The sequence below is a fragment of the Eucyclogobius newberryi genome, unplaced genomic scaffold, assembly GCF_026437365.1.
Source record: "Eucyclogobius newberryi isolate DKJ021-1_F unplaced genomic scaffold, fEucNew1.0.hap1 SCAF_2, whole genome shotgun sequence".
In the NCBI taxonomy this organism is placed as follows: Eukaryota; Metazoa; Chordata; class Actinopteri; order Gobiiformes; family Gobiidae; genus Eucyclogobius; species Eucyclogobius newberryi.
Window position 1 is genome coordinate 26,229,362 of NW_027315834.1, and position 15,243 is coordinate 26,244,604.

The following is a 15,243-nucleotide window of genomic DNA, read 5'->3' on the forward strand; positions in this document are numbered from 1 at the left end:
TCCGTTCATTCACACGCCAAACACTCCAAACTCCTCTCGCGCTTCCTCCTTTTCACCCCTAAAAACTGGATCCAGCCTCAGCCGTCCCGGGCCCGGCTCGTCCGACCCGCAGCAAACACACAGGAGGGGGCAGCTCCGGTTTGATAATTGCCCCGGTGACAACTGGAAATGATAGAATAATTGTCAGGAGAGGCATCTAGGATTCTTTTTTCTCTTCTTTCTTTCTTTTTTTTTTTTAATGGGGCGACGGTGATTTAAGTATGCATGAATGGCACAGTGGTGAGAGAGGGGAGAAAAGGGGAGAAAGGAGAGAGGTGGGGCGAGGGGGTGGCGGCGGAGGTGGTGGTTGTGGTGGGGGGGATCGCGGAACAGGACGGGGGGGCTGGCTTGTTTATGATGCCATCCCCCATAAACAGGGCAGAAGTGATGACACAGATAGTGTTGCCTTCTCCACGCGCTCAAACCAGTCGACTTCAGGGGCCGCCGCTCGCCAGATCCCCCCCTTGGAGGCAGTGACACCAGCTCTGCTCCCTCTGCTTCCTGGCCGCTCCTAACTTCCAGGTAAAAAAAAAAAAAAAGATAAGAAAAGCTTTAAAAAAAAAACGCAGAAAGGAAAAGTCCGCCATCAACTTCCATGTGTCCATCCATTTCTCCGTCATCTTCTGCCGTGTCAAATGTGTGGCTTTTGCATTGTTATGTTTGATTGCCCGGCTGTCGTTTTGCTCGCCGGCGTGTGCTCGCACCGTGGAAACCGTGCCGCCCAGGTCTGCCCGCTCTGTTAATCTGCTGCTTAATTAGTGCTGATGAATGGCTCGTTCCGTGCACGCTCGTGAGTGTGTGCGAGCGAGCGAGCGTGTGTGTGTGTGCGTGAGCGGCGCGCGCACGAGGGCGCTCCTGTGCTCGTCGGTGTCACCCCACCAGTGTTTTACGTCACTTTTATTTCTGCATTAGTCGGTCACCGCGCTCTGCTGGTTAATGATTGATTATTAAAATTAGGAGAGTGGATTTTCTTTTCTATTTTTCCCCCCCCCCTCCTCGTTTTCTTCTGACACTGCGCAGGTACAGCGTCGAGCAGGAGCGTTCGGAAACGACAAAACCGATATTTTCTAATCAGCTGCACGTGTGTTTTTTGACCTGGCAGAGCTATTCACTTGAAGTTTGACTTGTTTGTTTTGCGGTGGGGGGGGGGGGGGGGAGTCTGTAACTGGTGCGGGGCAGATGTTGAGTTTGAAGAGGGAATGGGGGTCACCAGACTGATAAAATCGGTGACGCACTAATTATCTTTATCAAAGGCGAATGGGATAATTTGTTTACTTAAATATTGATGAGTCTGAGCGAGGCATGGTATTGGGCTATTGTGAGCATATTATTAACATTTCATAAGGCTTTGTGCAGGAATGCGAAAGGGACTCCTCTTCATAATTTAATACCCTAATGCATAATGAGCTATGTGATTAGTTCACAGGGAGAATTGGCCAAACTCCATTTTGAAGACAGATAATTTACATTGTTCTCCAGAGTCTGGCACCTAATAGGTTCTTTAGCGCAATAAAATTAAATGCTACACATTTTGTATTTCAGCTTACAAATCCCCCTGGCAATTGTCAGTTTTGTGTCTTTTTCAGCTCTTTATTTTTGCTCTATTATTTTTTCCACTTTACTTCTAAACTTTACTAAAAATATTTTTTTTAAAAACACATATTTACAATTGTTAAACCAAAACACATGTTTACGTCCATGTTTTATTTAGAACGCACGCCGGCCAATTAACACCGTTCATTAACCGAGCCGCGTTATTTGTTTTGAAAGTTTAACCAATCACTTTGTTATGCTAATTGTGATGTAATTTAATTTGAGTTGCCGTAATGATGATGCCGCTATTATCCACATAAATGATGCAGTTAAGCGGCGCGGCCTCATTTGCATGTGCTTGAAGGGAGAGGGGCTGAAAAGCAGGCGGCTCGCGTATCACTCGCTTTAATTTTCCACCTCTGTTCACTGCTGCCCTGTGGGTCCTCCTGGTCTGTCGCCGGGGCTACTGATGATCAGCACTTTTTTTTGTTATCTGAATATTTAAAACCGCACGCTGCCCCTTTGTTTGTCCACTTTTGAACGTCTGGAAAGGGTGATTAAAATCGTGGAATGGGGCAGCTTTTTAAAAATGCAAATGACACTGCCTGGCGTGGCGTGCGAAACATCACGAGAACAATTGATTTTATATGCCTCACTCACACACACACACACACACACACCCTGGTGCTCCTTTCGTTTATAGACGTGGCTGTGTCTCGGAGGCTCGGCGAGATGGAGAGAGTGGCTTCTTGAATTTGTTATTTCCATATCAAAGTGGTGCTTTGTCGGCGAGCGCTTAATTCTTTATCTGTTGATTCCGTCACGTCGAGTTCGGTCGCGATTTCGGCGCGGCGCGAATTGTTCGACATGTTTCGGAATTTCAGTTTATTATTATTTTGTGCAGATTTGTCCTATTTTTATTCAACATTTTTTTTTTTTTTTTTTTATTCAATAATTTAATTTTTTAATTGACCATTTTTTTTAAATACAGAAATGCGACAATTCCCATCTTAAAACCTCTTGTGGTGGCTTTGACTTTGGTCATTTTCTGGTTTGCAGAACGTTGATGATTTCTCCCCCCCCCCCACCCACTCCTGACCAAGTCCCCTTGTTTTGCACCTAATTGGTTGCATAAATCTTGTCTGGTATGAATGAGGGACGTTGTGCGGCGTTGTCAACTGTAATCTTCACCCTTATTTACCAATTCATTAAGATCTATCGATGCAGGACTGCTGAGGGCCAATGACAACATAAATCAGAGCCGGGGACATAATGGCCCTAATCAACTAGAAATAACTAGAAACGTCACGATGAGCTATGTCTCTCTGCGTCTGCGGTCCGCCCCGTCCCGCCGCACGCCACACCGGACATCCGGCACTCAAATTTATTAGCGTCTCTCTTTGCTGCGTGAAAGAGAAGAAAGAAGTATTCTCCCGGCAGCTCGAACCGCCAAAGCGCTCGGTCTCTATCGTTAAAAAAAAGACAGAAAAATCTCCTCACTTCTATTACTATAACTATAAATAGGGTTAGAGAGGAGGTCGGAAACACCCAGCCAGCGCCGGCGCACCTCCTCTACCTCGCCGCGTGAAGATGATTGGGTTAGACAATGAAGCCTCCCCTCTTTATAGGTCAATTAGCCCTGATTAGGTGGGCCGAGTTAATTAATGGAATTGGCAAATATGCAAATGAGTGTGGACTGATCGGCTTTCGTCATCGCCGTCTCCCACACGGCGAGCAGCAGCAGCAGCAGCAGAGGGCACGGCGTGGTAGTCTCTCCTCCTGCAGCTGAATCAAGTGCCTCGTGGCTATGTAAATGATCTGGGACGAGCTCCGAATGCGCCGCTTCCTCTCTCTCGGATTTTTGTGCAGATTCAGCGCCGGGTCGTGTGTTTAAAAATGAGGATTTATTTTAGGCAATCAAAGGGGTGGTGTAGTAGAGAGTAATTCCACTACAAGGCGTATTTCACTAACTTTTTTCTCTTCTTTTTTTACTCATAATATTGCCCTTTTTCATCTGTGTTCAATTGTAGGGCATGTGCACAGTCAGCTCCACTTGTAGTTAAGAAGCATCAGTGTGCATTAAAATACTTTATAATAATAGTATATCAAAGTGAATGTTGTTTTGAAGATGTGCAAAATTTTAATATTGTGTATAATAGTAGTAGTAAAAAAGAATGCTGCAAAAAGATGATTTTTTAAAACAAATGAAAAAAGTGACGTCGGAAACTTTTAAATAAGGATATAACGTGATATTTCTGCACTTTTTACACTTGTCGGATATATATAAACCTATATCGACACGTTTTAGAGACATGTTTTAACACATTTCTGTTGGATTAACGTAATATTGTCAGAATTTTCAAAAAAAAACAACAAAAAAAGAAAAATTCAACATACAATTTTTGTCAATTTTTCTACTTTTTTCATATATTTTTCAACACTGTTCTTTCCTAATATCTGCCGTTGCATGGTTCAGCACGTTCCAAAACCGCACTTTTACTTCTAAACAATGAAGAATAATGGTTTCAGCTCGATCCAAGCCTATGATTTGTTAACATGTTCAGAGAGACTTGACGCATTGTTTCGTTTGTTCCTATAAATTGTATTAGGGCTGTATCGTGCACACTGCTCACAAGTGCTTCCTGCATTAGATTCTAAGGAGACACTGTGCAGACCGTACAATTGAACATGCTCTTTTCCACTCGTTCTCCGCGTTTCTTTGTCGTCTTTTTTTTTTTTTTTTTTTTAAGCTTTTCTTCATAAACACAGACGGTGACGCACACACTTTTCGCTGCATTCGGGGACACTCACACAGCCGGGCAAAATAGTCTCTGCCTTTTATCTTATTCTGTCTCATCTCCTTATTGTAAATAGGAGAGAATTAAGTTCTGAACACTCTCGACTTGAATGTGCCCTATCACAGAACTACGTTTTATTGTCGGCTCAAATGAAGAATTGAAATATGACGGCGGGTTTTGTCAGTGTAGGGCTCATTGGACAGGAGATAACCGCGTTTGATTCTGTTTCTTTGAATAATGTTAATCCCCAAAAACGCAAAAGTCCATTATTCATATTCATTTCTTTTCATTTGGTCCCTCTCCTGATTTTGTAAATATGATTTCTTCAGACCCCCGTTTTTTTTCATGCCAAAGCAATCTTTATTCACTGAAAAGCTGAAAAGCACTTTTGAAATTCCTCTATTGCCAAAGTAGAAACCATTACCATACACAGGTTTAGGAGAAGGAGTCATTAATGCTCTTTTATGGTGGCCCTTTACTGCCAAAAAGGAAGCTTTTAATTCTCAGGCACAGCAGCAGTAGCAGTGCTTAATCCCACAGACTGGGCCTTGTCAAATGTGGCTTTGCATGAGGTCTTTTTTATATCTTTAACCGTGTCCTCACATACAACCAAAAACAATGCACAGATGTGTCAAAGATGATGAACGTCCCTTTGTAAAAAATGCAGAAATTATTTAAGAAGTTATTTAAACTTTCACCTTCTTATATTTGGTTTGAGATGGGATTTTTAATTTTAAATGCACTGGTTTTTAAGCACCATTTTGAAGTCAACGCATTTGTGGCAGTTTGATTTATTAAGCAATCTGAAGTATGGAATATGTGCGCCCCTGCCCTTCTCCAGTTACTTCTTTATTTCGTATGCAGAGTAACTTATGGCAATGATGAATTAATTTCACTCAAGCACAGAATGTGTGATTATTTTAAATAGTAACCATATCATGGACTTGATCAGGGAGCTGTGAGGAGGCAGCCGACTGTGAAATGTAATTTCTATTATTATTATTTTATTATTTTGATCTCGCAAACCAGGAGAAATTCAAGCCAGTCGCCTGAAATGTGACGCGATAATGAATGAACATGAGGATCAGAGCATTTCAGATGATTTCTCTCTCTTTTTGTTGTCCTAATGAGAATATGTTTTAACAACTCATGCATATAATGACTGCGACTGTCCCCGTGTTCGTGATAGATCCACAGTAGAGCGTGTGAGAATGGATCGCCTCAGCCTCGGCCTCTGTCAGAGCGCTTGTATGATAACGCTGCCGTGCTGGGTGCTACATTCCCCAGTGCTCCGAGCGGCAGACAGCGCACTATTCCCTCTAGATGGATGGGCCGTGTCATAGTGTGTGTTTACCGCACATGATCGAATGGGAGACAGGCCAGGTAATGAGGCTACATTAGGGGCTTTTAGAGCTCGCAAACAAAGATGGAGGGCTGCTACTTCCCCCTTTAATGATAGGTGTGTGAGCGTGGCAGCTGTGGACCGGTGTGTGCGGGTTCAGTCGCCCTCCTTACACCTTTGTTTTGTCACTTCGCTGAAAAAAGGAAAGAAAAAAAAAACAATATTTTCACAATCTCCAGGCCAAATGCATCGTCAGGACTCCTCTCTGATTTTTTTTTTTTTTTTTTTACCTGACGGCACAGGCAGATTTGCCAAGTGCAAGATTCGAGAGTAAACATTTGCTCAAGCAGAAGAGGAATAGCAAGCAATGCTGTGGTTGCACAAGGAATGAGACAAAAGCCGGAGCTGGTTTGAAGCTCTGCAAACACAATATCAGAATATCTTTATCTCGAAATACCTTTCCTTTCTTTGAGCTGCTACCTAAATAGAACCTTCAAAACCATCAGCCTATAGTACATTTAGAAATCGTCTCTCGCGATCGCTCTGCACCTAAACGCTCGGTATCACTATCATCAGCCCTTCCCAAAGCTATACATCTGCAGAATTACCAGCGCATTACCCGGCAATCACCGCCTTCTCTCCGTGTTTCCGATCGCGATAATAAGTGGTCTAAGTTCTCGCTCTCATTGGAAGATTACGGCTCTTGGGGGGAGGGGGGGGGGGGGGGGGGGGGGGGGGGGTGTCGAAACGCGGGACACCGGCAATTTCAGGCGCGGGCAAGCCTGGCAGGGTGCGCTCACGCTGCATTAAAGCTGCGTTCCCCCGGCCGTTGGCGTCGTGCGCGGCCGGAGGTGGCGCACTCCTTCCGACCCAGTTGGTTTAAGGACAGGGCCGATCCGGGGTCAGCGCCGGTTAGCCTCGGGCGAGACCGGTGCTAGCTGTGTTTGTACCCACCCCCCTTTCCCCGTGCCCGCCCGCCCTCCCTCCGGATGCCAAGCACGTGTCACCCTGCTTTTGTGTCGGAGTGACAGTCCCATCACCCGCAGCCAGGGCCAGCTCAGGAGGCCCTCGTCGACGCGGCCCCACCTCTGTATGTAATTGACATTCTAATTGGCAGATTTGAATGCAGACTTTAGACGGCTAATTAATTTATCTCACCGCTGTCATTAAGGTTAAGACACCATCTGATCTCCGACGAATACGCTTTGCATATATCTGCGTTTGCTGTTATCGCGGTGCGGTCGCTGAAGTGCGGGCGATATTGTTATGCGAATGTCACGATAACGATATTCAGAGGATATCGTGTCAATCCAACGGAAGTGTAGAAACAATGTCTTTCAATGTAATAGGTTAAGAGTTCAGGAATATCAACGTTTACACTTATTTCAGTGTTTACTACATAACGATTTCTTCATTTTTCATGTTTAATCAGCTCATTTTGTGCAATTTATTTTCTAAAAACAATACACTCAATGCTCAAATTCAACACATGTACAGTATTGTCTAAAGTTCGATTAGATTGGGCGAGATAACACAGTTTACTTCGTTTTTTTTCGTCTCTTTGTTTAAAAATACACATCATTACGTGCGTGTTTATTCAAACTGTAATAGTTTGTACATATCAAAGCCGCCTTCACGTTTCCTTTCACATTCCTACAGTTTTCGCCACGCTTTTTAGACATCCACACAAACAATATCCTCTTTCCTCGTCTTCACCTCGCCCCGAGTTTCCCCCCCGAACATCCGTCGCCGGTCCAAACGCAGAAAGATCCCGGGCTCCATTAGAATGTTCATAAAATGGCAGTAAAGGCAATCAGACAGTCTTTCTCTGAATATTTTAAACATCCAGCATGTAAAATTTATGCCTAATTTGAATACTTATTAGCCGGCTGATCTCGGGCCGCAGCCTTGAGTTCCTTACGCTGAGATTCATCATCGGATTGGACGTCACATTGTTGCCGGTCCTCCCCACCACCCAAAACCTGCTCCCGCCCCTCCCGCGCCCTATCTCCCCTCTCCTCTTCTGTCATGTCCCCCCCTTTTTCCTCCCCACCGTCGTCACCATCACCATCATCATCAGCAGCAGCAGCAGCAGCAGTAGAAACGGCGGCGGTGTCTCGGTGTTAAACATTGGCCGGTGTGTTCACAAGCGCGCCTCGTCCTGGCCTCTATCCCTCCTATTTAGTGTTGTCCGGGGCAGCTGTCGCCCTGCTCTGTGTAACAGCCAGACCCTGTTTGTTCTGGCTGCCTGGATCCTGTTTATTCGGGTCCGTGGACATCCTTTTAGGCCCCCGTCCCCGCGCCTGGCCCTCGTCAAACACCAATCCCCCCCACCCACTCACAAACACACACACTTGTATTAAATTGCTGTTTACCGAAGACACACGTGCTTCCTCCGTCGACGTGAGCACCGTTTTTGTTTTTTTTTAGTAATGAGAACGAGGGATGTCTTGCCACACGAAACAACAGTGAAAACCTTTCATTTTGTTTCATTCCCATTGTCTTGACGTGTTACTATTGCTCAAGTTTGTGCCCGGCTTTGCACAATTGAACTGTCTGAATGATTGATTGAAAAGTACCGTACAATAATGCGTATTTTCGGACAAAACCTCTACATTTGTCGCGATTATTTTAGCTCTTACGATCAGATTGTGACCTGAATAATCACGAGTTTGTCAGAATTTGAATTTGCACTGTTTGAAAATGGTGGTGTATGTAGTCGAAAACGATAAAACATTTATTACAAGAGAGAGAAAGAGAGAGAGAGAGAGGAGGTATTATGCATAATTCATACCGTTTTAACACAATCATTAGTGGTATTAGGATTTTTATTATTTTCCTCTGACTTTTCATATCTTTGTACATTAGCGCGTTCGCAGTCAAATTATGCACGATGGCCCGGGCCGCATTTATTTACATTAGCGAAGGTTTGAATCAATTCCTCAAGTTTGGAGCGTCCCCCCCATTAAGTCCGGTAATTATTAATAATTCCAGCAGCGCCGGCCCCAAAATAAATGAATCTGTGCGGTTTGATTAAGGCAGAAGCGGATCAAGGTGGTAATTTGACACACGAGCGTCCCGTCCGTCCTCTATGGAAGCCTGCAAGGCACATTTTACTTCACTGGAGCAAAGATGACAAACCCATTACAGTCTTCGTCGGCGCCGTAACCATGTGATCCGCTGTCTCTTCCTCCCTCCATCATCCCTCCTCCCTCCTCCTCTTCCCCAATTTTAATTTCACATGATTAGCTCTGCGTCATTAGCCGACTCCAGTCACATGACGAGGCGCTAAATTTTTGACACACTTTTGACCGATATTTCACTAGAGCAGCCCATTTTTCTTTTCTTTTTTGTTTGACCATAATCGCTCGTGGGATGTTTTTAAACGTGCCCAATGTTCGTGCAAGTTTTCATTGATATTGCGTCGTTGGTGCAGGAACATAAGGTTTAGGCAGCAGAAGAAGAAGAAGAAGAAAACGCCCCCTTTTTCAAATAGCACCCGGACTTGCATCTCTTTGTATTGCTTCATTTACACAATGAATGCATAATTGCTCCTCCTGCATCACCCCCTCCTCTCTCTCTCTCTCTCTCTGTGTTTTTTCTCTTCCCCCCCTTCCCACTACTTTAAATGCTTTAATTTGCAGAGAAAGGGGAGGGAGGAGGCGGGCTGGGCTGGGTGGGTAGGTGGGTGGGAGGGGTGCAAGCGACCGACCAACCGAGGGCTTTATAACAGAAGAAGCATACAAAACAAAAAAGAGAGAGACACACACACACACACACACACACACACAAAATTAAAAAACGTGTGGAAAATTGTGACAAGAGAAGAGCCCTAACCGGTGCCCTCTTAATCACTTCTAGGTTTTAAATCATGATGATGCAGGAGTCGGCCACAGAGACAATAAGCAACAGTTCAATGAGTCAAAATGGATTGAGCGCCCTAAGCAGCAGCCAATTAGAGGCTGGCAGTAGAGACGGCAGATCAAGCGCCGGTGACAAGAGCAGCGAAGTAAGCACAGTCGAGCTGCTGCATCTGCAACAACAGCAGGTAAGTTGTGCCTCTCTCCCGTTCCTCCTCCTCCTCTTCGTCTCTCCGTCTCTCTCTTTCCCTTCTCTCTCTCTCTCTTTCTCTTGCGTTCCTCCGGCTGCCGCTCACACGCTCGGCGCTCGGGACGCACCGCAGGCAGGCAAAAGAGAAAGAGAGACAAGAGACGGAGAGACGAGACAGACGGAAAGGATTTGTGTTGGTGTCAAAAACGTGGGAGAAAAGAGTTAGTTGTTTGGCAAAAGCGTTGGTTGTTTGTTGTTTGCCGCCGTCGGAGTCTTGTTTGTGGCTGTCGACTGGCAGGAGTGTTGTTTGTTTGTTTGTTTGTTTGTTTGTTTGTTTGTTTGTTGGTTGATGTCGTCGTGGAGGGGAAGCTGCCGTTTTGTCGCTCGGCGTTTCAAAAGGAGGTGGTTTTGTCTCATAGAGGCCGTGCGAGGAGGGAGAAAGTAGGTGAAAAGAAGAAGAAGCGTGTGTGTTTGAGCGTGTGTGTGTGTGTGTGTGTGTGTGTTTGAGCGTGTGTGTGTGTGTGTGCGTGTCATAGCAGCGCTGCGACCAGTAGAGGGCCTCCTAACGCGACAAAGCAGAGTTACAGTCTCTTTTCTGAAACACTGAGATGTGTTTCAAATCACAGAGTAGAGACACTTAAAGTATAAGGGAATCATTTAAAGGTGCTTTCTTCATAATGACTGTGAGAAAAAAAAGGGGAAATGATTGAGGTTTATTATCAGACGAATGTGAAATGTGTGTAAAATGAATCACAAAAGTGCAGAAATATCACCGTTTACCCTTGTGTGAAAGTTAAGTTGAATCTTTTTTATACTGTAATCAACAATCTTCAAAACAACATCCATTATTTTATCTGATTTCCAATATATTGCCCAACATGTGCATAGTAGCAGTGGCCCATTTGATATTGCACAGTTCAATTCATTTTGTGCAATTTTAGGAGAGATAAACTGCAGGATGTTCCAAATGACAAACAAAAAGCAAAATAAAAAGTAATTAATTGATTTGAGTGTCGTCCTCGAGTTGATTGAGTTTGTAGAAGTATCGGGTATAGTATCAAAAATATCATTTAATTTCAATAGTCGACTGGTCAGTGATTAATTGCTCCACACGTGGTCTTGTCAAACGATGATTTCTATTGCACATTGAGACTTTTCAATCACATTTTAAACCAAACACAGGTGGAAAAACGATGACCGAACGCTTCTAGATGGAGAATATTTACGAATAAAGTGTAATATGGTCCTTTTCTGACATCAGTATAGTCCAGTTAACTATTACAATGACCAAAGTGCGACTATTTCTCACAGCCTACTTGTCGCGATGCTTATGTTTATTCTATAAGTCAATAAAGCGCCACATCCATAATCTGAAAGCATTTACTGCACAGATCGTAATGAATCAACTGGTCCAAACTCTTCTTCGTTCTTTTGTGCTCGCTCCGTGCAGTGGTGTTCCTCTCAGTCGGAGCTCTGGGTGGTGAATGAACGTGCTGGCGGGGTGGTGGGTGGGGTGGGGGGGCGCGGCATTGTTCCAGCCGGGTCCGGGGGGCAGGAGTTGTGAAAGTCAGGCCGCCGCCGGACCAAAGGAGTCTAGTGTCCCTCGTGTCTTTTCACGGTGAATGATGGTTTTGACAGTCGGCCAAAAGAGCAGCGGGGGACGGGGTCAGAGGGCTCCGCTCCGGGGTCGCCGCCCGCCACGGCTCTTGTCAGGATGTGCCTCTGCCCGCGCGACGCTCTTAGCGCGGCGAGCTGGCAACAGTGGCGCGCGCGGTGGCAGCTGAAGCCCCCCGGTCGGTGTTTGGCCGGCCGGCGGCGCTGGAGTCAGAGTAGAGGAAAGGGCGTTCTCATCCCGAGCAGAAAATTTGAAAGTAGGACAGAAACGTATCGCGAGAGAAAGTGCGACAATGTCCGAAAGTGATACTTGCATCGTTCAGTCTTGTTTTGTGACATATCTGATGCCAATGTTCATAGTTTGAATCCAAAGAAACTGATAACGATGAGTTCTGACGATGTTTTTAAGCAGATTTTGATCAGTTTTCTCATTTGAATTCACAAGAAACTCACCTGTTTTACCAAACGCTGGATAAGAGAGCAGTCAAGTCACATTGTGTGTCGTGCCCTCTTTGTACTAAAGTGATACAACAAAGCTTGACGTTTATTCTTTAGGCAGCAGGTCAGACAAAGCAAAATATCAGCCTCTGCCAGCCAATGGCTGTTAATGTTAATACGCAAATATCAACTTAAATATCATCTACAATTAAAACTATTACACTCTTTGATCAAATACAGTTGATGAAACACAAATTGAATAGAAATGTCCTGTGTAATCTTTCAAACAAGGTTGTAAAGTCATATTTCTGTGGATATTTTACGGTTCATCCATGTTTTTTGAGATACTTGAACTTGAAAGACATTTACAGTCACACTTTAGCACATTTCCTGATGCATTGTTCAAATATCGCCTGAATATTGTTATCGAACATGCTAAAATATCAATATAGCCCACGCTTTCTGTACAGTATACTGTATTTTCCACACTATAAGGCGCACTGTCAATGAATGGTCTATTTTCCATCATTTTTCATATATAAGTCGCACTGGACTATAAGGCGCATTAAGCCAAACAAAACATGTACCACACAAAATCACTTTGAGGTCAGTAAACACAACCAGAATTAATCCATATATAAGGCGCCCTGGATTATTATAAAGTAGTTTTTTGAGAAAAGGAAAGGCTTTTAAGTGCGCCTTATAGTGCAGGAAATACGGTACCTATAATAATTGGAAGTTGGAAGTAAAGTACACTAAAAGTTACAAAATTGACTTGGTATTTGTTACTTCTAAGCACTAACAAACCCCATCTAATCCCCCTCCCATCCAAATGCCCACCCGACCCCTGCCTGCCCCCCGCCCCGGCCCCCCGCCCCGACCACTCAGTGGTCCTGCCGCCGACTGGTACCGCGTTGAACCGCTGTGGCCCTCTCCATTTATCACCTCTCTGCCGTTCTGTTGCACACGCCAACACCTGATTGGGGTCAACTCCCAGGCGGTCCGGTGCGCGTTGGTGGGCCGGCTCCTCTCCGCACAGTTCAGATCGGACGCTAAGATGTGAAATAGACTCGGCGAAAAGTTTTGTAGCGCTAAAACTATATATCGCAATTGACATTTTGAATCAGCATCAACCGCACATAATTGTAACAACAAAATGTCCTGTCTTATTAAATGTTCTTCTTGTGATGTTTAGCAGCTCATATTCCTGCAATGTCTTAGTTATAAATGCTCCTGGACTTGTTCAAAATGTGAACTTTGAGCAGATTCTTCGTAATGCTTGTCACAAAAAAATCCAATTACCGTATTTTCCGGACTATAAGTCGCACTGGAGTATAAGTCGCACCAGCCAAAAAATGCATAATAGAGAAGAAAAAAACATATACAAGTCACACTGGAGTATGAAATGCAGTTGCAAGTGTGAAAATAACAAATAATATCACACACAATTCGCTCCGGAGTATAAGTATATAAGTATAAATATAAGTATAAGTCGCATCCCGGTCTTTACATTTCAAGTACCCTTCCCACACAGACAAAACCAAAAGTTACAAAGAATGAGATCACGATGACTGCAGGCAGATCGTATAATGTACACGTCGGTTTCAAATTGATAAAAGAAGACAAAATATTAACCCGGTGGAATGTAATGATTTCACATTATCCTCATTTCATTATTGAACAACCCGCCGTGCATATGTTCCAACATTGTGTCTCGGTAATGAGTTTGAATATCCGGGCGCTTTACGAGGAGAACGGCGCCGTCAGCACGAGCGTCAGGTTACGTGCGCGAGATTGACGTGCTACTATGAGCCCGTGGTGGGGGGGACACTGCTGCTGCTGCTACTTCTTCTGCTGCTTCTGCTGCTTCTGCCTGTGGGAAGTGGGCGTTTGGACTATGACAGTGTGTCTGGCAAAAGCCCACAGACAGACACGTTGAAATAAGCCGTCCAGTTAACAGGTCTCGGGAGGCTTTTTAAAACTGGGGCCCAACGCTGTTAACTTCACACACACACACGTACGCACACACACACACACACACACACACACGCACGCACACACACACACACACACACACACACTTCCTGTACACTGCGTCTCTGCACAAGAAGGGACATGAAAAAAAGCTTGTGTGATGTATTATGAATTTATTGGCAGCTAGTGCAATGCCACAATGGTACAGTACTTATATTTTAAGCTGGATTTTGATCAATTTCAATGTGATGCTAATTTTGGAACCACAACGATACAAAAAACACACTTTGTGGTCAAATTCTGTCCTGTATCTGCATCAATACTTGTTTAAATGAGTATCTAGTTTCATAGTGTCAATTATCGTCTTATTTTGAAGATGTTTGACAAACCTAATCACAGCAAACTATCTGAAAGTAGTAGTAGTAGTAGTAGTAGTAGTAGTAGTAGTAGTAGTAGTAGTAGTAGTAGTAGTAGTCGTAGTAGTTGATGTAGCACATGATGTCATCACTCAAAAATCTAAATAAAAATGCTTGAGATGCTATCATTTCCCACAAGAATTGTTATGATAAAATAATTAAAATCAGATAATAATCACTTTTTGAGTGAAATTGCGCTTTATCATACTATTATTTTGTGGTTCAAATGAAAATGTCTATTGTTAAAAATAAAAATGCTATAATTCCGGCCTATTCCTTTGTATTAAAACCGAGATAGTTCACGTTTTTCCCCATTCGTGCCATGCAACTCCATACAAATGAGGACAGGAAGCATCCCAAACAGCACATGTATTGAACCACGCATACGCTTGGTCATCACACACACATTCACAGCAGACTTTTAACACTCTACACTTTCCAAATAACGGCCTTTGCATCTCGGAGCAGATTTCAAATTCCAGTCCGTTCTGAAAGAAGGCTGTTGGGTGTAATTTTCCGCCCGTATTTGGAATGACATTGAGTGGTCCGGTGGGCATAGGGGCCCCAGTCTCTCATCATGCTGCTGGGGGGATGATTAAGAATAAGCACTGATGAATTCTCCACTGTCCCTGTGGGTTCAGCCATTACCTAGCAGCTCCAAAATACTACCTGCAGCTACAATTAGAAAAGCACCGTCTTAAGGTCTCGGCGTCTCGGAGAGGGCCAAAGGCGCGCGGGACCCTCACCACGAGCAAATTATACTTAGTCTAATATTTAAACTTTACTTTTTACAAGGACTGCATGATATCAGACGAATATGTTAAACGTCTGTAGCGTTGTGTTTTGTGCAATTAAGCCACGGTTCTGTTTTTGGATGCACTGGTAGAAACGATTATGACAATAAAACCTGGACTAATTCATATTGATGCTGGACAGGACAATAATCAAAAATATCGCTAATTGTGATTTAAAAAAGGAAGATAATAATTGTTTGTGGTACATTTTGGATCGTGCAGATTGTGCAGAAAAAAGCTATTTA

General features: G+C 44.0%; 1 protein-coding gene across 7 annotated transcripts in view; it reads left to right on the top strand.

Moving 5' to 3' along the window:
- foxp2 (forkhead box P2) overlaps window positions 1–15,243 on the top strand; it is a 114,900-nt gene that overhangs the window by 26,278 nt on the left and 73,379 nt on the right. For 3 of the 7 annotated variants that reach the window (XM_072454842.1, XM_072454841.1, XM_072454844.1), the window contains exon 2: window positions 9,574–9,760. The exons of 2 other annotated variants lie outside the window; for them this stretch is intronic. In XM_072454842.1, coding sequence (XP_072310943.1) covers window positions 9,584–9,760 — 177 coding nt within the window. In that variant the 5' untranslated portion in view covers window positions 9,574–9,583. Of the gene's footprint in view, window positions 1–360; window positions 562–9,573; window positions 9,761–15,243 lie in introns of those variants that run through there. 2 more of the 7 variants (XM_072454843.1, XM_072454847.1) reach the window with 2 other exon arrangements.